This window comes from Ochotona curzoniae, unplaced genomic scaffold, assembly GCF_017591425.1.
Source record: "Ochotona curzoniae isolate NIBS_2020 unplaced genomic scaffold, NIBS_Ocur_1.0 contig_430, whole genome shotgun sequence".
Taxonomy (NCBI): Eukaryota; Metazoa; Chordata; class Mammalia; order Lagomorpha; family Ochotonidae; genus Ochotona; species Ochotona curzoniae.
Window position 1 is genome coordinate 29680736 of NW_024466219.1, and position 27246 is coordinate 29707981.

Consider the following 27246-nt stretch of genomic DNA (forward strand, 5'->3'; position numbering starts at 1 on the left):
CCTGCCCCCATTTCACAAGAGTTTACTCTCAACTTACAAGTTACATTAAAGTGAATATAAAATTCCTGATTCTTTTTTTTTTTTTGCATTACAGAATTACAGTGCATGAGGATTCAGATACTCCTTTTAATTTCAATCCCCAGATTATCAGAAAAACAATTTGTCTCTGTTTATTATATCTGCATTAATTTTTGTGAACTGAATTGTATTCCCTCCCTGCAAATTCCTGCACAACCTTAACCCCTGCATAGCTGTAGTTGGCGAAAGGGCCAAACCTATCCTAAAGGTTACATGGAGTCCTAAGGCTGGGTGCTCAACCTAAAAGGACTTGTGTCATTTTAAGAAAGGGGGAAGATTCCAGCTCTCCCTCCCTTCTGCTGTGCACAGAAGAAAGACTGCATGAAGATGCGGTGAGCACGTGGCCGCCTGCATGCCAAGGGGAGCGCCCCCCAGCCACTCCGTCCCAGGTGTCTGTAAGGCGACCTGGGCAAGTCCAGCAGCAAGTGCAGTGCTTAGGAAGCCAACTCAAAGCAACCTGCTGCTCACATCAGTAGAGGTAATTGAAAACAGCAATTGAGTGTCAAATTACAAGTAGTTCAGAAGTGTTTCTAAGACTGGCTGAAATGTTAGACTTTCTTGGTGGGGAGGGAGGGGGGACAGGATACCAGCCACTGTCTTGAACAATAGGTTTTCCCACAGATATTTTTCCTGGATACCATTTTCCTTGAGCACAGACCATAAGGTTTGATAAATTATCTCAGCTATGATTTCTTCCAAGTCTGCAAGATCAACACGGTTTTAATCTCCTCACTTTAAATAAATTATTGAAATGTTTTCATGTGAAATAGTTTCATTGAAAATTAATATTTGCTATATTGATTTATGGTTTCTCCAATAAATTGCTTTCTCATTTCATTAGACAGGTTTTCCAACAAGTAAGGTCATGCATTTAAAATACATCGTATGCTTATATAGATATTATTTTTTAATGGCTATTGAATATTTTATATTTGAAAATGCTTGAGTATATGCTGAATGTTTTTTTATTTTATTTTATTTTTGATGATGTTTACATAGTTTATCAAGGTTGGAAGGGTTGAGGATTAGGGAAAAGTGGGTGAGACCATTGTTTCCAGTTTTTCTTTTTCTTCCTCCTATATCTGGGGGAAGGGGAAAATAAAGAGAGAAGACTCACCCATTCTCCCAACTGCCTCAGTACCCAAGGGTGCGGAATGGCCACACAGTATCATCCCAGGGTCCCCAATGCAGAGCATGTTCCAAAGGTTCTACTTAAGTGGTTCTGATAGTTCTGAAATGCTGTCTATCTTGTCAATCCAAGGATGAGGAAATCCTTCCAAGGTCCATTGGCTGACATACTCCACTTTAGAGTCTCCATTGGCCCAGATATTTGCTGTCAATGCTTGGCTGGGGTAGTTGTCCAATTTGTTCTGCCCTCCTTCCTCTGCTATGGTACTAGATGTCCTTTGCAGGCTCCAATGGGCTGCCATATGCTCCATGGGCATCTGGGCATGCTGTCCACTGCTGCATCTTAGCCAGTAAGGAGGCCCAGTTCTGACATGCACTCCACAGTCAGGTCACAGAGCCTGCGATTTTCCCCAGGTTGGAGTTCTTCTGAGTCCACCTGACATTTGGGGATATCCCTAAAGAAACTTTGTCTGACGTGATCCCAGACCTGATTCTTGTGCATGTTTGCCAGTACAGGGTCTGGCTAAGTCCATCACTCATGTGTACTACTCTACATACACACTGGTAGTTGCAATTGTTGGGTCAATTAAATGGATGCTGTGACCCAGCCCACCCTGCCCACCACACGCTCAGCCCTCACATTCACCAGTGGGAACTACTGCTTGATTGGAACAACCCCCAATTATCTCCACCAGGCTGGTCCCGAACCATGGTTCCTATGCTTGCCCGTATTTACAGCAAAACTGGTCCAGTCTGTTCCACATCCCATTCAGCTCTTTTATGCATCAGTGGGTGTTGAAACCTAGCTCAACCCAACTGATCTCACTATCCAGCCCGCATTCATACTGGTGGGTGCCTCTGCCTGTGTAGCCAGGTCCACCTCCAGTCCTAGTTTTCATGCTCACCAGTGGGAGTTACAGCCTGTCAGAGTTTCCCTACTTAGGCCCACTGCTTGCCCCGGATCTTGCACTTTCCAGCTGCTTCTGCAGTCTAGCCTGACAGGACTTGTCTCCAGTCCCAGCATTTACCAGCTGATGCTGTGAAAAAGCCCAACCAGCCTACATTTACTCTGGCCTATGCATGCACCAATGGATACAGTTGGTTAGCCCTGTCTGGTTTACCCACTAACCCAGCTCACATGCAGGCCAATAGGTGTTGTAGCCCTGCCTGGCCTGGTCTGCTCCTCATTCCAGGACTCATGTTCACCAGTGGGAGCAGGACAGCCCAGCAGGGGAGCCCCTGCAGTCCCACTACCAAGCTCGCATTCCCTCCTACCCCATGTCTCACATGTGCTGGTGGGTACTTCAGCCCGGTCTGGCATGATCTGCCTCACCTCAGCATTAGCTGGTGGGTGCTTCAGCCCGGTCTGGCATGATCTGCCTTACCTCAGCATTAGCTGGTGGGTGCTGTTTTCTGGCGCGGTCTTATGTGCCCCCAGTTCCAGCTCATGCTGGTGGTGCTGCAGCCTAGCCCAGCTCAGCTACATGCTGAATGGTTTTAACATTTTGAAGGATATTTTTTTTCTGTATTTCTTAATCTGATTAGCATTTTTGTTAGATTTATTTCAAATGCATTATTATATAAAACTGATTTTTAAAAGAAGATGTATTTTTTGTTTTTGAAAGGCAGTATTACAAAAAGAGAGGGAGAGTCAGAAAGTTAAATATCTACTGTTCTCTCCCCAGATAGCTGCAACAGCCAAGACTGGGCGAGGTGAAGGCCCAGAGCTAGGAATTCCATTTCCCACATGGGTATGGGAGCCTGAGTATTTGGGCCATCATCCTCTCCCTTCTCAGGAGCATGAGCAGGGACTTGGATAAGAAGTGGAATAGCTGGGAGCTGAACTGGCATTCCAGTACGGAATGGTGGCTTCATAAGTGGAGGCTTAACTTGCTGTGCTACAGCACTAGTCTCTGAAACTCATTTCTGGAATGCTCCTCACTGATGCTTGTAACTTCTTTAATTGAAGCATAAAGCCCCTCTAGAATGTATTTGCTATTTTGATGAATATGCATTTTTGTAAGGGAAGAATGATGACTTTTTAAAGCCTTCATAAAGTTGTAGCTGAAAGGGACCCCACTAAACTAAGACAAATTTAGAAGAGAACAAACAGAAGCTGCTTGACATATTTATTTCATGTGTGTAGAGGAGCTACCCAGAGAATGAGTAAGCTCTCTAAGAGGGGACCTGTGTTCCAGTTTAAGGAGCATCTTCAGCAAAAATCTGTTTATAGAGCATTGGCAAGATTTAGGAAAAGGACTTGCAGTGTGTCAGGGCGGCAACCTGGCAGAAGGCAAAGAGTAGACAAAGGGTGATTGGTGAAGCAGGTCCCTGTAGATTGCTTCGCTTCCATCTCTAGGCCCAAGGTGGCTGCCAGGGCTCACGTCTGTTCTCCCCTATAGGCACTGGGACAGGATCCTTGGTGACTTAGGGACTATGGTCCTGTCTTGCACAGGCAGGGGGCAGATGGCTCCCCTTCCCCATCTGTGTCTTCCTGGCCTTCAGCTTGACAATCCTCCGTGTTTGGGGGAGGCACATTCTGGTTGTCCCCCAAGCCCCTGGGCAGTGAACTTGGGGCATCCAGTGTTTGCATCAGTGGCACTGGTGAGATGCTCATGTTATGTTTCTTATAATCCAATTACTTTGGTTTGAAGTGATAAAGAATATAGTGTTATTTTGTACTGATTCTGGCACAGTGCCACAGATGTTGGGGCCACGTGGTAGACGCCCTGGGCTTCAGGCTCAGAGGAGGGAGGTATGGGACAGGGTATGGAGTGCTGATGAACACAGCCGTGGGCTGGGTGTTTGGCCCAGCAGTGAAGCCACCAGGTGGGAAGCCCACATCCTGCATTAGAGTGCTCTGGCTCCCGACTCCTGCTTGCTGCTGATGCCAACTTTGGGAGGTGATGGCTCAAGCAGTTGGGACCCTGCCCTCCTTGCAGGAGACCTGTGTGGAGTTAGTGGCTTTGCCTCCATTGCTGGCATGGCCAGTGGGGCATCTGGGGAAGCATCCAGCTGATGGGAACTCTGTCTTGTTCTCTCTCTCTCTCTATTTATAGAATTTATTTTTAATAAAAAATGCATTGTCTTTTAAAAATGCATCTACATTTGTTGCTTTAGTCTGAGTGTGTTTTATATATAAATTCTTTTTAAAAATAATTCATTTGTTTATTTGAAAAGCAGAGTTAGAGTTGGAGCAGGGGAGGAGAAGAGAAGAGATGAGATAGAGGGAAAATTCTCCCCAAATGGCTGCAATGGCTGAAGCTTGGGCCAGGCTGAAGCCTGGAGCTAGGGGCTTCTTCTGAGTTTTCCACATGAAGGGCCTAAGTGCTCAGGCCATCTTCTACTGCTTTTTTCAGGCCAATTTAACAAGAAGCTGTATTGGAAGTGAAGCAGCTGGGACTCTAACCTGTGTCCATATGGGATGGCAACCTTGCAGGTTGTGGCTTAATGCACCATATCACAATGCCAGCTCAGATTTATAAATTCTTAAATGTATAGCTATTGAAATATTGCATTTATAACATATATCAGAATTGCAACATGTAACTGCACATGTATTGTAATACCATCAAAGTAGCAATGTAAGTCAGAGGGAGCCATGTGATTTCAGAGAAGTGGGGAACCTGATGTGCACAGTAGGGTGTGTTTGGTGCTAAACAAGCAGACCCTTGGCCCATTTATCAACAGTCTTTGTGACATTCCATGACAGCTAGCCTGAATGAATGAGTTTAATTTAGAATTTAATAATTAATTTTACTGTTGACTGCAGTAGCCATTGTATTATTTACTAATCAGAACCGAAATATTGACTAGTGTAAGAATCATTGCACTTGCACATATAGGATGGGAAAATTACAAGGTTCCAAAATAGAAGCTTTTTAGAGACCCAGGCTTTTTCTGGCATCCTGCTGACTGGCAATGCTCTGATCCAGGCCTTCAATTCATGGGAGAGGCAGGACCCCAGGAATGGGAGTTGGGGGGGCCATGGAGGCAGGAGCAGGCGCTGGGGCTTCCCAGCGAGTGGACAGCAGCAGTGAGGGGAACGAAGAGCAGTGCTGCGTGAGCCCCTGCAGTGAGGCAGCACCTTGCAGGGAGCTGCAGTGCAGGCTGAAACTCCTGCTGGTCACCCAAGAAGTTCAATTTCAGTTATTGTAAAGAAAAGAAAAAATGTTTTCAGCCTACATCATGTATAGCTATTGACTTCCCTACTCCTGTGAATATGCCCAGTAAGCCCAGACCCAAACCAAACTACCTCAGGTTAGACCTGTGGGGAGTTCCAAAACAAGGGGCATTGGTGACCTATGAGTCCCATCCAGTGTCCTGCACAGAACTGCCCAGACCTGGCATGCAAACTTCAGAGCAGTCACTATTGTGTGAATTGTGTGCAAGAAGAGGATTTGCGATCACCAGCATATACAATTTAGGGCTCATCTGCAGCAGGTAGAGTGAATTGCTAGCTAGCAGTTGTTGAATCTAGGGAATGTAGTTTCTCAAGGTCTCTATCCTGCTGTTTTTTACTTTTTCCCCCCAAAGTTTTATTTGAAAGAGGGGCGGGGGGAGAGACAGAGAGAGTCTCCCATCTTCTGGTTCACCACCCTAATGGCTGCAATGGTTAGGGTTGGGCCAGGCCAAAGCCCAGAACCAGGAACCTCTTACAGGTCTCCCATGTGGGTGCAGGGGCCCAAGCACTTGGGCCATCTTCTGCTGCTCTCCTAGGCCATTAGCAGGGAGCTCGATTGGAAGTGGAGCAGCCGGGACTATAACCAGTGCCCTTATGGGATGCTGGTGCTGCAGGCAGTGCTTTACCGCCTGTGCCATAGTACTAGCTCCTGTTCTGTAAAAAATCATACAAAAGCTCAGACCCAAGACCGAAATCCAAACCTACCTGAGAGATACAGAAGAAAGTTTTAGGGAAGCAGTTCAGCCAGCAACTGTATCCTTCTGGCTGGAATTCGAAGGCAAACTCTCCGAACTGTGTTTAAGCTGGAGGATAGGAAAGCATTCTGGATTCTGACACAGCCTGGCTGGGAAGCAAGGAAGCAGCTGAAGGCTCAGAGTTCACTAATGGGGCAGCATGCTAGGCAGGAGGTGCTCTTAGAATTCTGTGCCAATGAGGCACCTGTGGGTCCTCCTAGGAGTGGAATGGAGGTCGGGAGGGTAAGGAAGGAGGCCCCAGCCTCCCTTAGGCTTCCCATGAATGTGAAGTCACTGTTTTATGCTTTGATCGTTTCTCTAATAGGTGTTTTGAGAGTGAGTGGTGACAAGAGCAGGAGGAGAGGGCAGAAATGGGACAGGCTTGGAGGAGCTTCCCCATGTGCCCAGACCCGGCTGGCTGAAGACAGGCCAACTTTGGTGCAAAAACCTGGCAGCAGGTGAGAAGGCACCAGGGTCACAGGACCAGGCGTACTCATGGAGGTCACTCTGTCCACAGCCCCTCCCTGATCATACTGCCTTCGAGGCATTCTGTCTCTCTCATGTGCCCACGTTAGCATAGCGTGGAAACAGTACCCTGGAAACAGTACCACGATGCTGGAAGCCACAGTGTTGTCAATGTCTTGCTCCTTCTGTCTTGTTTTTCCATTCTCAATGTGTTGATTTCTCCATTTATGGTCATACAGCAGTTGGTTGCTGTATCTCCAGGCATCGAGTCTGCAGGCTGGCACAAGAAACTGCACACTTTGTGGGTTTAAACTGTGTCACCTGGCCACTCCTGGATGCATGGTGGGTTGGAGAAGAAACAGACTTTGTAACTTATGTGGTTGAGGAAACAAGGCAGGTTGGTCACTCACTCTGCCAATCCTTTCCTCCCTCTACTGGGTGACAGGCACTTCTGTTTAGATAATATTGCGTTGTGCAGGAGCCTCTACCCCACTCATTGGGCCAGAAACCTTGTGGATCCCTGACCTGTGCAGCACAGAGTGAATACTAAATAACATCTTTGAATTAATAAGCAGTAACTGAATGGGTTCTTATTTTTCTAACCTTCTTCAATCCCCTTTACTGAGACCCTTATTCTACAAGGAATAAAACAAGGCAAAGCACAGAGAGAAAAGGCAGGAAAAACACTGGTTACCGGTGTGGCAGGATGGTGGACTGATTTTGTTTTTGTCTGAAGTTTTCGTTTGATGTAGAGTTTCCTGCTAGCATCAGTGCCAGGCTAGACAGTGCATGCCAATCCTCCCACTGACCATGGCTTCAGGAGCTGATGCAGGCTCTCGAGGTATCCCGCCTCTCCAAGAACTCAGGCGCCGGGGGCCACTGGGACCAACCCTCCATGCTCTTGGGGCCTCAGAGAGGTGAGCCTAGCACTTAGGGTCCCCCTCTTTTTTACTTTCCCTCCAGGCACTTGCTGATCTGGAGGAGTTAGTCATGCTTTTTAGGGCATTGGGAGGGGATGGGAGACCACCCTTCTTGGGACTTCATAAGCCAGCTGATTGGTCTTGGGATTGAGGAACTGCTCTGTATGAACGGGTGCGTGGCAGACAGACCAGCCCTCTCACAGAACACACTCGTGACCCACCCAGTGCATCTCGACCCTGCCTTTGGATGAAGGCATTTCTGGAGTGTGAGATTCCCTCAGACACTTGGCAGAAGAAGCAGAACATCCTGCAGAACATTTCATCCTCAGGCCTCAAATGTCTGCAAAGGACTGTTTAAAACAATTGTTTGCATACAATGAAAATTACTGCCACACACGGAGCTAGGACACCATAAGGAAGCAACAGCAGGGACAAAAGACCAAATCAGCTTAAAGACTCAAAATATTCAAACTATCAATGTTTTTATTCTTGTATTGTTCTTGTGTCACAAAAGTTTATGTAGTATAATTACAACAATCAAGAAATCATCTGTGTAAAAATACAAAGCAAAAAGCAGAGCTAGACAGAATTATCTCACTACATGTGTTGGTAGTATTTAGTAAACGATGATTTCATTTCTGTGTTTCCCAAATTTTCTTTTTTTTTTTTTGTAAATAGTTTTTTCCCCCCTAAAGATTTAGTCACTTTATTAATCGATGGATTGATGAACTCAACAGGCATAGTGCAAGGAGAGAGCCAGGGAGAACACAGAGACCAAGAGAGATTGAGAGACAGGGATTTTCCATCCGTTGGCTCACTCCCCAGAGGGCCACAACAGCACAGAATCAACATCTGCTGCTTTCTGGGGTCGTTAGGGAGCTAGGTAGGAGGCAGAGGAGTGGGACTTGAGCCAGGATCTGATATGAGATGTGGGCATCCTGACAGCAGCTTAACCTACTGTGCCACAACCTTGTCCCACAGAGGCATTTATGTATTTATGTATGCTGGTTCGTTACCCAGATGTCTGCAATAGCCAGGCCTGGGTCCAGCCAGCGCCAGGAATATCAATCCAGGTCTACAGAGTCAGTATAACCATATGAGACACCCCCTGCTGCCTCATGGGGTCCATATGGGCAGGAAGCTGGAATCAGGATTGGAGCTGGGATTGAACTCAGGCTATAGGATACAGAACATGGGCATCGTAACTGGTGGCTTCATTGCTGTGCCAAACACCTGCTCTACCTAATTTTCTTTAGTGGTTGTTTACTCTGGGAAAAGACTCAAGGAAAAGAGAAAGCAAGGGGCGTGATCCCGAGCGGGCTGCACTCACAGGTGTGCGGTTCCTGCAGAGGTCAGGTCTGCTGTTCGGCAGGGCTTCCAACTCGGCTGAAGGCCCTGCTGTTTCTCTCTTGAAATTCTTAGTTTTCCCATGAGGAGCCTCACATTTCTGATTTGTGCTGGTCTCTTGGTCAGTCGAAAGCCTGTGAAATGCTGACTTGTGATGCCTGTGGCCAGCTCCCCGGACTTGGTCCAGCTGCCCCCCACTTTCCCTTGCAGCATGTTTACTTTCTAAAGTGGAGGTGTAGCCTGAGGGCCAGGTAGGGAGGGGTGTGTGTGTGTGTGTGTGTGTGTGTGTGTGTGTGTGTGTGTGTGTGTGGAGCACAGCCAGCCTGGGTTTGGAGGGGAGTATGATTTTAGCTCTGTCAATAGCAGGTGGTATGGCCAGCTCCGTGATCCACTTTCTGGCTCTGAAGCCATGGGAAGCATCTCTATGGTTGGCACACTAGAGTCACAGCACGCACACTTCCCTGTGCAAGGTCTCAAGTACCCTGAGATCCCCTCCAAACCATGATGTGGTTCTAGTTGGCTACCTAGATTTGCCAGTCATCCTCTTTGCTTCCTGGACAGATTGATGTGAAATTCAAGGTTGTATTTTTCCCAAAGATTTATTCATTTGAAAGGTAAAGTGAGGGAGAGAGAGAATGAGAATATCTTCTATCTGTTAGTTCACCCCCCAAATGGCTTTGATATCTGGAGCTGGGTATGTTAGAAGCCAGCAGGTTCGTCCTTGTCTCCAATGTGGGTACAGGTGCCCAAGCACTTGGACCATCCTCTGCGGCTGGCACATTAGCGGGAGCACATTAGCAGAGAGCTGGATGGGAAATGGAGTACCCAGGACTTGAACTAGTGAACAACGTGGAATGCTGGCACGACAGGCTTCATTCACTGTGCCACATGATTCAAAGTTCCACCTGCAATGACTGGAACCTGTCCCTCTGCTCTAAGAGAAGTGGCCTGACAAGTATGCAAGCTTTCAAAGTACTCTTCAGCTGAGACCACAGTATGTTTCCCCCTGCCTCTTAACCCATGTGTACCAAGTGCCAGCTCCCTCCTAGGCTTTCTATGTTCCCATCTAGTCCTTTTAAATGATTGACTTTCATGCTTATTTCTCAGGCTTAGGTTAGCAGCAGGAAACTGAGCTAGACCAACAACCAGCAATACGAATCCCACAAAAGTCCACCAACCCTGAGGACAGAGGGCAAATCAGGGTCAAGGGCAGAGCTGTAAATGCAGCATCCTCCAGTCGGGGTAAACGCCACCCTCCATCACGGGAATTCTCCTCAAGAGACCCCAGCACCTGCCAGGCGCCCCCATCACCCGCTTCGCTGGGTGCCAGGGCTGAAACTCGCTGCGCCAGCGGCAGGCGCGCTAGGGCGTGAACCACGCGTCGTACCCTTCCGCAGCTTCCCGCCTCCTCCGGACGCACGTGGGTAAAGAGTCCCGGCTCCGCCCCGGCACGCCGCACCTGCGCTCGGCCGCCGCCCGCAAGTTTCCTCCCAGAGCGCGACGGGCGCCACGGCTGAGGGGACCGTGCGCCCCGCGGCGCTTCGCCACCCGCCTCGGGCCAGGCTGGCCCCGCAGTCTCCGCCCGCCGGGGAGGGCGTGCTTAGCTGCTTAGCGGAGGGGGAGCTGAGGGTGGGGCGCCGGGAGGGGATCCCGGGCGCGTCGCTACAGTCTCGCGGCGGTAGCGGCAGCAGCAGCAGCAGCAGGTGGAGCGAGGTCCGCTTGGCCTGAGACCCGCCGCTCTAGCCACCCGGGCGGCAGGCGACCGCCGGGCCGGAGTCCGAGTCAGCCCCGATCCTATCCCCCAGTTCCCTGGCACTTGGGTTACCCAGGCCCGCGGGCTCGCGGTGGCGGTTGGAACCGGGACCCGTCGCTCCTCTGAGCGCACAGCTGCGTGGCAAGCCGCGTCGGGCGCGCAGGACCTACGGCACTGTCACTCTCTGCTACCTGAAGAGCGGTCCTCCCGTGAAGAAGCCGCCGCTGCTCCTGGGACTCGGGAGGCTCTCGGAGCCCGGCGGACACCTCGCCGGTCGCCCTCCGTTGGTGGCCGGGGCGGGGGCGCGCTCGCCTCTTGCTTTCAGCTTGGACGCGCGCGGACAGCGCGGGGCTCTGTCCTGGGGACTCCGGAGGGCCGGGACCTTCTTCCCTGGTCCTCGCATCCTTCGCCGCGCTACTCTCCAGCGGGCTCTCTTCGGGCCACCCGTCTGAAGGTGTGCCCTGTTGACTTGGTTTCTTCTTTGGTCTGGGGACAGTTCATGCCAGCGACCGTCGTTGCACCTTTTCCTGTCTTGGCGGGCGGGCCGGGTCCGCGCTCCTATTCGCTACTGCCCCGAGCGCGTCTCCCCGGCCCGCGGGGTCTCTGAGTTGCTGGCCTGGAGGGGCGCGCGCAGACCCGGCTGCTTGCTGCCCCCGGTGTGAGGGAGCGCGGCCCTGGAGGAGCGGTGGGCGTCCCGGGCGCTTCTTGGTGTGCTGTGGGATCGGGGTCTGCCAGCTATGGCCTTCACTTTCGCTGCTTTTTGCTACATGCTGTCGCTGGTGCTGTGCGCGGCGCTCATCTTCTTCGCCATCTGGCACGTGAGTAACCCACCGCGATGTCCAACTCTTTCTTTTAGCTCCCTGTGCGTCCCTCTCCGCTCCCTTTCCGAGGTATTTCACTCCCCTCCTCGCGCTCGTGGGCGCTCTGGGCTGCTGGCCACGCACACCTGCTTGGCACAGACCCCTCGCTGCTCCCTGATTCCGGGCCAGGGGAGACTGTTGGCCGCATCTCCAGTTCCACGGCCGCGGGGTGCGCCCTCACCTCCCGGGTAGAGGTGGAGTAGCGGCTGGTACCTAGCGCAGGACACCATTTCCAGGGCCTGCTCAGCGTCCCGGGCCTGCCCGGACATCTCCCTTCCTGAGTCCCCCGCCCACTTATCTCCTGCAGGCGGGAGGCCAAGAAGCGCCGCGGTCGGCCCGGCAATTAGTCAAGTAACTATAACAACTCAACGTGGAAAATGTCAGCGTTTGTGGTGGGCTGCGTTTAGACATCATTGGAGGCACAGCGGAAACGCGGCGGGAGCGCCTTCAGAGAGGAAGGAGGGAGAGGCGGGTGCAGGGAGGGGAGAAGAGGGGGAAGTAGGAGCCTGGGTTGCATGGAGGGACAGGAATCCGAAGAGTGTGTAAGTCCCCTAGACCTTCTGCCCCGTTGGGGTCGCAGCCACACAGCTCCCGAGGAGTCCATGCAGGGAGCAATCGGGGAGTCCTTGCAGGTTCCCAGCAGCCCCCAAGCTGCACAAACTGCCTGCCACCCTCCATGGGGCCACACTGGCCAAGTTGTGGGCAGTGGAGGGGGTCTGGTTCTTTAGATGTGGCTAGGATGAGAGGACGGAAAGCTGCAAAGAGGAAGAGAAGGAGGAAGAAGAGGAGGAGGGGCCGTTGCAGCAGCAGCACTAAGACCTTGGTACTGCTGGTCCGGAGTCAGCAGTGTCCAGCAAGGCCAGTGCACTCTCGGGACAGCCTTCTCCTGGTTCTTCCAAGTTTGTCAGGAAGAATGGCCAAGGTCAGGGGCTTTAGCAGGAGCATCACCTGTTGGCTTCCCATTATTTGCAGCGTTCCTGGAGACCCTACAAATCCAGGATCAGAGAAGGACTGAGATGCTTCTGGAGGGCAGTTCTGGTCAGCCTCTGACAGCACCCTTGCACCTCTAGGGAGCTGGCCCTCCAAGAAGATTGCAGGGTGGGCAGTGTGCCTGTGCTTTTTGCATGAGTTGAAGTGGGAGAGAGGAGAGAATGAATGAATGAATGAATGAATGAATATGCTAGAACCCAGCATCCAGTTGTAGCTCATGTCAGGGAGGAGTGGGGCCCTGACCCTGGGACCTCAGGAACAGGGGGAGACTGCGCTTGTGATTTGGAGCTTCCTTCCACGTCTAAGTGCAGACCTATGAAAGGTGAGTGGGAAGAATTCAGATACAAAGCAAGGCGTGTGTGTGTTGGGGGAGGGGTGGTTAACAAAACCCACCCCTACTGGCTGGCTGCTGCTGATGAGATCTTGTACCCTCTCCTCCTCTGTCCCCAAATGCTGGGTCTAACCGATGGGCTTTGGCAGTGTTAGCAGATGTTAAGGGAAAAGGAAGCTACTGAATTGAGAATGGAAAGGCGAGTATGGCCGAGGTCATGCCCAGCCAGTGCAGTAGGCCTGTGCTGGCCCAGGCTCAGAGGAACTTGGGCTGCTTTGAAAGGCTCATGGCTCCTTGGGTCAAAAATGGGGCGGCAGGTACAGGAGGCTTTGCTCCATCCGGGTCTGTAGGGGTTGGAGTTCTCTGAGCCAAGCCCTAGGAATGGTAGGTAAACCAGCAAGCATGAATGCCTCTCACTCAGGGGATGATAATAAATAATTCAAGAACAGGTTAATTAAGTGGGTGGTTTGCACAGCGGGGGTTGAGGAAGAGAGATTTGAGTGACAATCAGGTGATCTCCTGTGTTGGGTGACAGGTGCAAGCTGCCAAGGAGGGATAGCTGGGTGCAGTTAATTCCCTGTTCCTGTGCAGGTTTGAGTGGACTTGCAAGATTCCTGCCTCTGATGATGAAGCCAGTGGTGTACTCTCTGAATTTCACTCTGAAACACAATGCCCAAGTCTCAGGCAGGTTTTTCTTTTTTCTTTTCTTTTCTTTTCTTTTTTTTTTTTTAATTTAAGATTTATCTATTTGTATTGGAAAGGCAGATATACAGAGAGGAGGAGAGACAGAGCAATATCTTCTGTCTGTTGATTTACTCCCCAAGTGACCGCAACGGCTGGAGCTGAGCTGATCTGAAGCCAGGAGCCAGGAGTTTCTTCTTGGGTCTCCCATGTAGGCACAGGGTCCCAAGGCTTTGGGCCATCCTCAACTACTTTCCCAGGCCACAGGCATGGAGCTGGATGGGAAGCAGGGGGCTACATGGACTGGCACCCATATGGGATCCTGGTACCTGCAAGGTGAGGACTTAAGCTACTAGGCTACTGCTCTGGGCCCCAGGTAGTTTTTTTCCAGTCTTTTCCTTCCACCTCTCTGGAGCTCTGTAAATTTGTCATGTATTTGTTGATCTCTTAGGTTTTTCTTGATTGATGGCTTAGCACATGCTGACCCCCCCCAAAATAAGGTGGGCTCTTATTAGTTGGAACCCCTGCTCCAAGGCAGTGTGAAGGCTGCGAGAGAGGAGGGTGACTTTCCTTACTTCTACCATGCCTAGTCCTGCTAAGGAGGGGTGTACCAAGAGCCACTGCGTTCTGGGTTTACAGTACACAGGCTGTATTCTAGGTGCTTTGTAGAGGGCCTCCTGGGTGTGCTCCAGCTGTTAGCCCTGTTCTTACCAGATGCCTGGGAGCAGGGACAGATGTGGTCAGCTGTAAGCACATTTCTTTTAAGCCTTTTTTTTAAAGTTGCATTTCTTTTGTCATGACAGTATTTCAGTTTATCCCCTTACTTTACATCAACTATCGTCTTTGAGTAAACCTGTCACTTTTGGAAGAAGGTTATTCTTTTCTTCCATGGTTTTGTACACCTTGAGGCATCAGGCCTCTTATTGACCAGACAGTCCAGCCGTCCCTGCCTTCCTATCTAGATGAAGAAACTCTGGATCCGAGAGGCTGTGAAACCTGCCTGAGGTTGGAGCTGGGATTGGAGCTGTGTCTGTGTGACTTTTAATGCCCAAACCCTCTTCCTTCCAACTGCCATCACTGCCTGTGGGTTTTGCAATAGCCGTTCAGCCTTCCCTTCCCCAAGTATCTTTGTGCCAATAAAGTATTTCTGGTTGGGCTTTTTGATTGGAGTTATAATGAAAAGTGAATTGTTTTATTTCCATTAATTTTTTTTGTTGTTGTTGCTTATGAGACAATATAGCTTTATGGCCAGAAAAATTTGGAAAAGACAGTGATTCAGAATGAAAGAAAATCAGCACTCTCATACTGTCCAGAAAGGATGGGAGGTCCTTCATGTTTTTAAACATTGCCTGAGGATGTTTAGGAGGAGAAAAAAGTGCTCTGCGGGGCCTCGTCTGTTTGCAGCCAGGGGCAGGTGACCCGTGTTCACCCATGGGAGCTGCCTGGCCCTGGCATGGTGGGGCTGGTCTGTAGGCTGGCTCGTTTTGACCAGTGCAGCTGTATCTATCTGCTCTTGGGTGGGGGATCAGATTTAGTACTAGTTATTTCAGTCTCTTAGCTTTTAAGGTTCTAATATCTGGAGTCACTGCGAGTTCTTACAATTAAATGAAACTGTGCGATATCCCGTGGAAGGAGCTGGTGTTCATTTCTTCTGGAAGCTCCTTTGCTTTCATGGCTTTTTCAGGGATTCTCACAGAGGAAATCCAAGGGCATGTTTGTTGAAAGGTAATTTTGCTGGGCAGACAGAGTCTGCCATTGAGCCATTCAGCTAGCTCCTGCTGGTCCCAGACTCGATTCCTCAAACTGTGTTCCTGGAAACAGGAGCCACAACAACACAAATGGATTTGTGTGCCGGGGTCTGGGCTGACCCTAACCTGTTTTGTTAAGATCCTGCCTTGACCTGCTCATCTGAGGGTGCTGAGCTCTTGGCCAGCCCTCTGCCTCTGTTTGGTGCAGGGCACTCCCGTCGCCTCTCTGGTGTCTGCCTTGCCAGTGTGTGATGTCTGCTGCCCCGGCCTGCCCAGCTCCTTCTCAGACCCACAACCCTCCGCTGCCTCACAGCTGTACTGGAAGGAGATGTGGTCACTGTGGTTGCTCTAGAACAGGCACCTGTGCCTGGCAGGTGCTCGCTGAGCAGGTGTGGACTGTGTTCATGGGCCCTTTCGGCTGGCCAGGTTTCTGGCCAATGCGCTGGCTCCTTCAGGATTTGGCCTCTGCCCGCCTCTCAGACGCTCCTCCCTAGGCACTTTGCTTTTTTTCTTGTACGCTGGCATGTGGCTACCTTGGAAATGGATTGCCACAATCAGTGGCCATTGCTATGGGCCTCGTGGCCCTCCTTGGTGATGCTGGAGCCGACCTGCAGAGGGGCAGCCAGGGGAGACAGGGTGGTTGCACCTGGGGGTGTCATGCTGTGTGAGCTCTAGCCACCAAGCCCTGGCTGACATGGAGATGCCACCTGACCACTTCCCACAGCTGAGCCGACAAAGGCGGCTTCCATTATTGCCCCGTGGTGTTGAGTGAGAGGAGAGCGGGGTGCAGAATTTACAGGCTGCCTGAGACAAGTTGGGACTGCAGGACAGTGGGTGGAGTGATGCAGAAACATTAAAGAGACTTTTCTTGAACTTGGAATTGTGGAATGAACATTTAGGCCAAGAGGGGCTGTGAGGCCCTGCCAGATCCTGGAGCCCTTCTGGACTGAGTTTCTTGTCAAATGTGATGGTCTGCTGGCTCCATTGAGCTCGACTCCAGGCCCATTGCTGCTGGTCTGTATCTTCCACGTGGTCCTGGGCCTTCCCCTCTGGACCTTTTTTCTACTGATCATTCTCCTCTCTGGAAATCTGCAAACAGATGCCTCTGTTGCCTCATTTTCCTGTCCTTGTGTTGTCTAGGTGGTATCCTTGTCGCCCTTTCTGGTCACTGTCATTGGCCTCCTGTGGGCTGCATTTCTGGGGATCCTTGGAGGACTTGGCACCTGGTCGTTGTCCACCTGCCATCAACCTGGCTGTAGGTGCCATTGGTTATCTGACTTGTGCTCCAGTGGCTCCTTCCTCCCAGCCGCATCCTGGACCTGCCCCTGTTGCCTCCTGCTCTCCGCCATGCCCCCTTTCTCCCTGCCCTGGGCTCCCCATGATGCTAGTCCTCAATATTTTTTTTTCTAGCTTTTATGTATTTTTTCTTTTTTCATTTCATTTAAAAATGAGAGAGAGATAGGTATCTGCCATCTGTTGGTTCACTTTGCAAGTGCCTGGAATTGGGAAGGCTGGGCCAGGCTGAAGCCAGCAGCCCAGATCTCAGCTTCTAAGTCTCCCAGATGAGTCGCAGGGACACCTGGGTCCTCAGCTGCTGTCCTCCCTGGTGTGCCAGCAGGAAGCTGGGTTAGAAGCAGAGGAGCCAAGCCCCCAGGGGATACCTGTGCCCCTGCTGCACCAATCGCCCTCTCTGCTGGCTTTGTTGACTGTAACTCTCCCTAGCAGCGTGTGCTCCCTTCAGGGGTCCGTGCCTTTCCTGTGGCTTTACCTGCTGCACTGCAGTGCGGATCTCCTCCTAGCGCTCCTGATTTGACTCCTGTGAATTCTGTTTTCTGGACTCAAAAGTAGCAGGGTCTCTCCTTGTGTCCTCTTTGGGGCATTGCCCCATTGCTTCCTCCACTTGTCTGGGTCTTCAGCTCCCGCAGTCACCCGGAGGGACCTCTGGACAGAAGTAAGTGCCTTGTTCTCCCAATGCTGCGGAGACGCCCCTCCCCTGGCTCTCTGGTCTTAACCTCAGACACATAGAAAGCCGCTATACCCACCTCCTGGGGCTGCCAGTGTTACTTGATTGAACAAGACATTCATGTCGCTTGATCCCTGCCTTGTGCTCCTATGCTTGACAGAGCACCTGCAGCCTCCTGGACCACTTCTGGGTACCCATTAGGGTTTGTCTTGTCCTCTGTCTTACCTTCTTCCTGCTCTTCTCTCTCGGGTTCTCTTTTGGCTTGGCTCCTGGGACCCTGCCCTGGGTTCCTCACTGCTCCTTCCCTGAGCCTTCCTCCTCCACACCTCCTGAGTGGGTTCTTCCTCTGCTTTCATTTACCTGTTCCCCAACGCTGTCATCTGACAGGGACTCGTGTGTGGATAAGGCTTTCAGCCTTGTGCCCTGACAGGTGATTTCATGCCCGACTTTGCCACATGCTCCTGCTTATGGCCTTGATGGCTCTTTGTCCAGTGTCTATGTGGGCATGCTGTCCATCCTCTGTACTCTCCACCGGGCTGTCTGGCTGGCTGTCTGGCAGCCTGGGCCCTCTGGAAGCCTTGCCCACTGCTTGCAACCCCCATCTGAGTCCCATGGCTGCTGTGCCATGTGGTGGTGTTTTAGACTTTGTGTCTGAACTGTCAGCTCCTGGAGTAGCTGCCACTTTCCTTGCTGCCCAATGCAGGGCTGGCACTGTAATCGCAGGTCATTGGCCACAGAACACATCAACTCAGGACCTGGGTCATTCTTTGGGGAGTCAGACTCCTCTTCCTCTGTAGGGAGGTGTCACAGGAGTCATTGCAATGCTTGTCAGCTATTCAGCTTCATGGCTTCTTGGGGCTGGTGGAGGGCCAGGCACATAGGCTCACCAGCCCCAACCCAGAGTTGCTGGGCAGGGGCAGGGCGGGGAAAGGCAAGATGGGACAGAAACTGTGCTAGGCAGAGGAGCTGAACAACTGGCGGCAAAGAACAAGAGCGATGTCAGGATCGGTGGGCAGGCTGTGTCTGCAGCCTGAGAACTTTAGGGTATGTCTGAGAGCAGAGGGAATGTCAGGACTGGCCCGGGTGGCGGGCAGTGTGGATAAGTCTCTGCCCTTTGCAGCATCACAAGGGTTGAGTCTGCTGCGAGTCCATGGCTCCACTGCCTTCTCCGAGCACCAGTGTTTGATTTTGAATGATGGTGACATAACCCTCTTTCCCATCTGCTGGCAGCCAGGTGCAGATGGTCCCTCGATGGCTTAAGTGAGGCAGGAATGTGCAGTGATAACAGGCATCCTGAGATTGGTCTCACCAGCTAAGTTCCAACTGACGGGCTTACCAAGCAGGTTGCTTCTGGTAAGTTTCCCCTCTCACAGATGAAGGGCCACAGGGAAAGAGACCAGAGGCACGGGTTTCGTCCTGCTCTGCCCACTGATGATGCTTACGAGCCGCAGGCTCAGCTCTGCAGTGTGCAGCTGACGACTGGGCTCGTTCTACCCAGAGAGTCTGTATCTTACCATGGTTGTCTGTCTCCTCTGCTCTTATTTATTTTTAAATGTTTATTACATTTTTAAAGATGTACTTATTTTTTATTGGAAAGTCAGATCTTCTATGTGCTGTTTCCCTCCCCACGCGGGCACAATGGTCAGAGCTGAGCTGATCCAAAGCCAGGAGCCTCTTCTGGGTCTCCCACATGGGTACAGTGTCCCAAAGCTTTGGGCTTTCCTTGACTGCTTTCCCAGGCTTACAAGCAGGGAGCTGGATGGGAAGCGGGGCTACTGAGATTAGAACTGGAACCCATATGGGATCCTGGTGCATGCAAGGCAAGTACTGTAGCCCTAGGCTGCTGTGCCAGGCCCTGCACTTATTTACTTTTTAAAAATTTATTTTATTTATTTGAAAGGTATAGTTGGAGACATGTAGAGAAATCGTCTATCTACTGGTTCACTCCCCAAATGACCACAATGGCTAGGGCTGGGTCTGACTGAAGCCAGGAGCTGAGTGGCTTCTCTTCGGTCTCACAAGGGCCTAATGATTTGGGCTTTCTCTGCTACTTTCCTAAACATATTAGCAGGGAGCTGGATCAGAAGTGGAACATCTGGGACTCGAACTTGTGATCATATGGGATGCTGTCATGCCAGGCACTCACTACCCACTACACGGTAATGCTGGCCCTTTTCTATAGTTTTTACTAAAAGATTCATTTTATTTTTATTTGAAGGGCAGATTTACAGAGAGAAAGGGGAAAAGATCTTTCATTTGCTAGTTCACTCCCAAAATAGTCACAATAGCCAGAGTGGAGCTGATCCAGAGCCAGGAACCAGGAATCTGATGAACTCCATAAAGACCACAGAAATCTCCAAGTGCACAACTAAATCCTGAGTTGGCCTCTGAATAGCGATCCAGAACTTAATGATGAGACAGGCAAATGTTTTTAATTTGGCATAGAAAGAGAGGCAAACATGAAACAGTCTTACATATGCTAAAATAAAGCTGAAATATGAAATGCGCAAGATGGTACCTAAATCGAGACAAGGTTGCTCAGCTCTACTGGGGCCACTGGTGTTTGTGTGCCACTGGTGTTGGGAGACCTTACACAGGGCTTGGGGTTGATTCTAAGGTTAGACTATCATGGGATAGAAGGACTGTGAGTTGACATCCCAGCCCCTCAGTGCGTTATCACTGGTCAGTCACATGATGGCATCTGCCTGCCTCCCTATGAACTCTCTGCTGCTGTCTCTTGTCCCAGCCCTTGTAGGAAAGACTTCTTCCGGCTTGCATCTAAGCCCGTGGCACTCCTTACCTGCTGCCTGTCCCACCCTTCCTGGGATATGACTCTGAGATGGCCTGTTGCCCTTCACACACCACCCTGAGTTCAGATTGGCACATGTGTTGTGTGGGTGGCATTCAGGGAGGCAGAAGCTGAAGGAGGGTGGGCTTCTTGAGGTCCTCTTTATGCATGCACAGAGCAGGACAGTTGCTGAGCGTGGGACTCGTGGCTGGTGGTTATTGTTTGGAGTGTGGAATGAGTGAGCCCTTTCAGGCTAGAAAGTCAGGAAGCTTGCAGGCCTGGTCCTTTTGAAGAATAGGGGAGACCGTAGCCTCTGGGACAGTGGTGGCCGGCTGTGGGAACAGTGCTTGGCAATTTGTCCTGCTGGGTGTGCACGCCCAGGCTGGCCTCTGGGGCTTGAGAGCTTCTCCTGTCTTTCACTCTGTGACTGTGTCCTGAGGAGGCTGTGCAGGACAGTGCCTGTCTCAGGAGATCATCAGAGGCCTGTGTGCCTAGGAAGTGCCTATTGGAGGGAATGGCTTCTTTCTGCAAATGCTTGCTGCTGGTACTGGGGAATCTGGGAACACACCCTCCTAGCACCACCCGACTCGTGGCACCAAGGTCTTAGAGGAGTGGTGAAATGACCCTGGCTGACAGCTTGTTAAGGCCCGTGCTGCATGTGGGAGCAGAGAGGGGCCATGTGTTCACCCCACACAGACCAAGTGCCTGCTCAGTGTGTGCCCATGTGAACTGGGTGTCTGTCAGCTAACCTGGCATTTCTTTGTCTTGTACTGTCCTGCTGCCACCCAGTACTCCCCTCTGTTTCTCTAACTGCCCAGGAGACAGAGTGCTCCCACCTAGCTCTCCAGTTTTCACTGTTGGCGCTATCATTTTTCATTTTTATCTCCTTTCCTATATATGTGTGTGTATATGTGTATATATAAATATATAAAAGATTTATTTATTTGAGGGAGGGAGGGAGAGACCTTCCATGGAGCAGTTCACTTCCCAGATGGTCCCAATGGTCAGGTCAGAGCTGGGAGTCAGGAGCTTCATCTGGGTCACCCATGTTGGTGGTCAGGCACTTGGACCATGCTGTGCTGCCTTCCCAGGCCGTTAGCAGGGAGCTGGATCGGAAGTGGAGCAGCTGGAACATAAGCCTGCCAGCATTGCAGGCTTTATTAGCCACACCACTACACTGTTTCTGTCACATTTCTTTTTTAAGTTTACTTCTTTCTATTATGGTGAAATATGCAGAACATGGTGTTTACTATTGTTGGCCATTTTTAAGTGCAATTCAGTGGCGTTAAACACATTCACATGTCGAGGCGTGAACACGCCACAGTCCACCTCCAGAACTTTTTCATCTTCCCAAGCCGAAACTCATTAAACAGTGATTCTCATTCCTTCCTCCCACTGGCCTATGTGTCTCTATGAATTTGATTCCACACCTCATGTAAGTGGAATCATAAAGTATTTGTCCTGTGTATGCATAGTTTTACTTAGTGTAATGTCCTCATGGTTTATCCATATTGTATTCAGATTTCCTTTGTAAGGTTGAGTGATAGCCCGTTGGGGGTATTTGCACACTGCCTTCTGTTTGGTCTTTCATTCTCCATGTGGGCACTTGGGCTGCTTCCATTTTTGCCTGGTGTGAGTAATGCTGTGACTCTCGGTGTGAACATTCCTCTCTTGAGTCCTTACAGGTTTTTTCTGAAGACGTGTGGGAGCAGTTTTGCAGCTCCTCCAGTCTTACCAAGGAGATCTGCCAGTCCTTGATCTTGGCTGTGCCAGCTTCCTGTGTTTTCCTGGCCTTCTGCCCCTGGCGGTGGCTGCTTCTGGCCTATTCTCTAGGATTGAGCCAGTAGCAGTGCTATGGACCTTTGGGGTTGACTTGGTTGCTTAAGGGTCTGGGTCTATTTTACTCTATTACTTGAGATTGTCAAGTATTTTAGTAAATAGGACAATTAGAGAAATTCTTTTTTTAAAATATCTTTTTTAAAAGATTTATTTTTCTTTTTATTGGAAAGGTGGCTATACAGAGAGGAGAGACAGAGAGGAAGATTGTCCGTCGATGATTCACTCCCCAAGCGGCCGCAACAGCTGGAACTGAGCCAGTCTGAAGCCAGGAGCCTCTTCCAGGTCTCCCAAGCGGGCTCAGAGTCCTAAAGCTTTGGGCTGTCCTCGACTGCCATCTCAGGCCACAAGCAGGGAGCTGGATGGGAAGCAGGGCTGCCGGGATTAGAACTGACACCCATATGGGATCCCGACATGTGCAAGGCGAGGTCCTTAACCACTACACCATTGCACCGGGCCCAGAAAAATTCTTAAAAAATAATTTTGAATGTCCGAGGGAGACATATTGCTTCACTCCCCAAATGCCCTCAGTGGCTGGGTTGGGCCAGGCCGCTGAAGGCAGGAGCTCAAAACTGAGTCCAGTTCTCCTCTATGGATGCCTGGGAGACACTTGATCCATCCCTACTGCTGCTTTTCTAGGGTGCACCCTGACAGGATGCTGTAGCCAGGAGCCAAGTGGGGACTTGAACCCAGGAACTCTGATATGGAATGTGGATATGCCAAGTGTTGTCTCAGCTACTTTATTAAATGCCCATTCAAGAAGTCTTTTTTTTTTTTTTTTTTTTTTTTTTATTGTTGCTTACACTGTATTGTGTAGTACAGTTTTATAGGCGCTGGGGATTCCCCCCACCCCTCCCCATACCCCTCCCCCCATGGTGGATTCCTCCACCTTGCTGCATAACCATAGTTCAAGTTCAGTTGAGATTCATTGCTTGCAAACACATGCCTAGCATAAAGTTCAGCGTCTTATTGTCCAGATAAGTTCAGTGGCCTCCTGGGGAGACCTTCTATGGTCTGAAGATAGGTCTAACAGAGTAAAGATCCGGTCGGTTAAAAGCCCCAACAAGGCCTCAGTATCAATATACAACATTATGGAATTAATTGACATAGTATTGGGTAAACAATATGTTAAAAATAATGCAAGTTCCATTCTTCGAAACATCTGGGTTGAGACAGCATCAATGACACGTTCAAAAAATAACAAACAACCAAACAATAAATTACAGGTTAAATCAAGGCGAACATGTGGTATCTAATCTTTTGGGATTCACTCATTTCCCTTAGCATTATAGTTTCCAGTTGTGCCCATTTAGCCACAAAGAACTGCATTTTGTTTTTTTTAACAGCTGAGTAGTATTCCATGGAGTAGATGAACCAAAGCTTTCTTATCCAATCTTCTATTGATGGGCATTTCGGTTGCTTCCATGTTTTTGCAATTACTGATTGTGCTGCAATGAACATGGGGATGCATGTTGGTTTGTCGTAAAACAGGTGTTTTGGATATATTCCTAGGAGTGCTATTGCTGGGTCATATGGCATGCAGATTCCGAGTTGTTTGAGTGTTCTCCAGACTGATTTCCATAAAGGCTGTACCAATTTGCAGCTCCACCAGCAGTGGAGTAGGGTTCCCTTTTCCCCGCATCCTCGCCAGCAAGCGTCGTTGGTGTTCTTGTTTATGTGGGCCAATCTTACTGGTGTTAGGTGGTACCTCATCGATGTTTTAATTTGGATTTCCCTTATTGCTAGGGAGCTGGAACATTTTTTCATATGTTTGTTTGCCATTTGGACTTGCTCCTTTGTGAAATGTTTGCCCATTTCCCTTGCCCATTTCTTGAGTGGCTTGTTTGTTTTGGTTTTTTGGTTGTTTTGAAGTTCTTTGTATATCCTGGAAATTAGCCCCCTATCGCCTATATCGTGTGCAAAGATCTTCTCCCACTCTGTGGGTTGCTTTTTTACTTTGTTGATTGTTTCCCTTGCTGTACAGAAGCTTCTTAGTTTGATGAGGTCCCATTTGTTTATTCTGTTCTCAACTGCTATTGCTTTTGGTGTCCTTCTTAGAAAGTCGGAACCTACTCCTAGGTCTTGCAGTGTATTTCCTACATTTTCTTGCAAGAGTTTGAAGGTTTCTGGATGTAGGTTTAGGTCTTTTATCCATGTAGATTGGATCTTAGTGTATGGTGATAGATGTGGGTCTATCCTTTTGTTTCTACAGGCTATCAGCCAGTTGTCCCAACAACATTTACTAAAGAGGCCTTCCCACTTGCTTGAGCTATCATTGGTCTTTTTGTCAAAGATTAATTGGCTGTATTTGTGTGGGTTCCCTTTTGGTGCTTCTATTCTATTCCATTGATCTTCTTTTCTGTCTTTGTGCCAGTACCAGGCTGTTTTGATAACCACTGCTCTATAGTATGTCCAGAGGTCCGGGATTGTGATTCCCCCTGCTAATCTCTTATTTTTCAGGATGGTTCTAGCTATTCGTGGTTTTTTGTGTTTCCAGATGAACTTTTGAATCATTGTATCCAGTTCCGTGAAGAATGTTTTGGGCAATTTGACTGGAATTGCGTTGAAAATGTATATTGCTTGTGGTAGTATAGACATTTTAATGATATTGATTTTGCCTATCCAGGAGCACGGGATGTTATTCCATCTTTTGAGGTCTTGTTCAATTTCCTTTTTAAATAGTTTGTAGTTTTCTTCGAATAGGTCTCCTACGCTTTTGGTTAGATTTATTCCCAAATACTTCATACTTCTCTCTGCTATTTTGAATGGTATCCTGTTGGTTAGATCTTCTTCCATCTTGGTGTTATTTGCGTACACTATGGCTGTTGATTTTCGTTCGTTAATTTTGTACCCCGCCACTCTGCCAAACTCTCGTATAAGTTCTAGCAGTTTCTGTATTGATTCTCCTGGTTTTTCTATGTATAGGATTATGTCATCTGCATATAGTGAAAGCTTGACTTCTTCGTTTCCTATACGTATGCCTTTGATTTCTTTTTCTTGTCTTATGGCCTCTGCAAGTACCTCTAGGACTATGTTGAATAGCAGTGGTGATAGCGGGCACCCTTGTCTTGTTCCAGATCTCAGTGGGAAGGGTTCTAGCTTTTCTCCATTCAGTATGATACTGGCGTTGGGTTTTTCATAAATTGCTTTAATTATGTTGTGGATTTTCCCATCTATGCCTACTTTGGCTAGAGTTTTTAGCATGAAGAGGTGTTGGATTTTGTCGAAAGCTTTTTCTGCATCTATTGAAACTATTATGTGGTTCTTGTTTTGCAGTTTTTGGATATGGTTTATAACATTTATGGATTTCCGAATGTTGAACCATCCCTGCATTCCAGGGATGAATCCTACTTGATCCGGATGAATGATCTGTCTGATGATTTTTTGAATTCTATTGGCTAGGATTTTGTTGAGAATTTTAGCATCAATGTTCATCAGAGAGATAGGTCTGTAGTTTTCCTTCTCTGATGGTTCTCTGTCCGGTTTTGGGATTAAGGTGATGTTGGCTTCATAGAATGAGTTTGGGAGGGTTGCTTCCTCCTCTATTGTTTTGAAGAGCTTGTAGAGGATTGGGGTTAGTTCTGTTCGGAATGTTTTGTAGAATTCTGTAGTGAAGCCGTCTGGGCCTGGGCTTTTTTTCGTTGGGAGATCCTTGATGACTGTTTCAATCTCTACCTCGGTTATGGGTTTATTTAATTCTGCAGTTGCCTCCGGACTGAGTTTTGGTAAGTGGTGGGAGTCCAGGAACTTTTCTATTTCTTGGTGGTCCTCAAATTTGTGGGAGTACAGTTCTTTGTAGTAATTTCTAATTATTTTCTTAATGATTGCAGTGTCTGTTGTTATGTTGCCTTTTTCATCTTTAATGCTATTGATTCTCACTTTCTCTTGTTTTTTTTTGGTCAATCGGGCCAGTGGAGTGTCTATTTTGTTTATTTTCTCAAAAAACCAACTTTTTGATTTGTTGATTTTATGTATAGTTTTTTTGATTTCTATTTGGTTTATCTCCTCCCTTGTTTTGATGATTTCTTGTTTCCTATTGTGCGTGGGACTCTTCTGCTGCTGTTTTTCCAGATCCTGGAGGTGTGTGGTTAGTTCCTGTATTTGGCGTCTTTCTTGGGCCTTGACATGCGCTCCGATTGCAATGAATCTACCTCTTAGCACTGCTTTGGCGGTGTCCCACAAGTTTTGGAATGTTGTATCAGAGTTTTCGTTGGTTTCCATGAATTTTTTGATCTCATCTTTAATTTCTTCTCTGACCCATTGTTCGTTTAATAGCATATTGTTCAATTTCCAAGAGTGCCTATACTTCCTGGGGAGTTTTGAGTTGTTGATTTCCAGTTTCATCCCATGGTGGTCTGAGAGGGTACATGGTATGATACTAATGTTTTGGAAGTTGTTTAGATTCGCTTTATGTCCTATCATGTGATCGATTCTGGAGAAGGTGCCATGCACCGCTGAGAAGAATGTATAGTCTGTGGCCTTAGGATAAAAAGTTCTATATATGTCTACTAAGTCTAGTTGTTCTATTGTTTGTGTGAGCTCTGTTGTTTCTTTGTTGAGTTTTTGTTTCGTGGACCGGTCCATTGTTGTTAGAGGTGTGTTGAGATCGCCTACAAGAATTGTGCGGGTGTCTATGTCTTCCTTTAAGTCTGTAAGTAATTGCTTTACGTAACTAGGTGCATTAAGATTCGGTGCATAAACATTAATGATGGTGATTGCTTCTTGATGGATCATTCCTTTCACCAGTATAAAATGGCCTTCCCTGTCTCTTTTGATATTAGTTAGAATGAAATCTATTTCATCTGAAATTAGGATAGCTACCCCAGCTTTTTTTTCTCGTCTATTGGCGTGAAATATCTTTTTCCATCCCTTCACTTTCAGTTTCTTTGCATCCTTTCTGGTTAGATGCGTTTCTTGTAGGCAACAGATGGTTGGGTCTTGTTTGATGATCCATTCTATTAATCTCTGTCTTTTGATTGGTGAATTTAGACCATTTGTGTTGAGAGTTAAAATTGAGAGTTTGCAATTTTGCCCTGCCATGTGATTGTGTTGTGTGTGTGTTGTTGCCAATGTAGTTGTCTTGTTTGTGCAGCTTTTAGTTTGGAGACCTTCTTATTTGCCAGCTTTGTTTGTGATTTGCCTCCTTTTTGTCCGGGACTAGTGCATTTCTAAGGAGACTTTGCAGAGCTGGTTTTGTGTAGACATATTCTTCTAGTTTTTCTTTGCTATTGAAGTATCTGATTTCGTTCTCATATACAAATGAGATCTTTGCTGGGTAGATTATTTTTGGTTGACAGTTGTTTTGTTTCAGGACTTGGAAGATCTTTGTCCATTCTCTCCTTGCTTGTAGGGTCTCTTCGGAGAAGTCAGCAGTGATTCTGATGGGTTTTCCCCTGTATGTGATCTTTTCTCTACTTCGTGCTTGTCTCAGGATTCCTTCT

The 27246-nt window shown here is 48.8% G+C and overlaps 1 protein-coding gene across 4 annotated transcripts in view; it reads left to right on the forward strand.

Moving 5' to 3' along the window:
• Positions 1-11306: 11306 nt before the first annotated feature.
• The window catches only part of CNIH3 (cornichon family AMPA receptor auxiliary protein 3), a 93426-nt gene continuing 77486 nt past the window's right edge, over positions 11307-27246 (forward strand). For 3 of the 4 annotated variants that reach the window (XM_040985760.1, XM_040985762.1, XM_040985761.1), the window contains exon 1: positions 11346-11426. In XM_040985760.1, the coding sequence (XP_040841694.1) occupies positions 11346-11426 (81 nt within the window). Of the gene's footprint in view, positions 11427-27246 lie in introns of all 4 variants that reach the window. The other variant, XM_040985759.1, reaches the window with a different exon arrangement.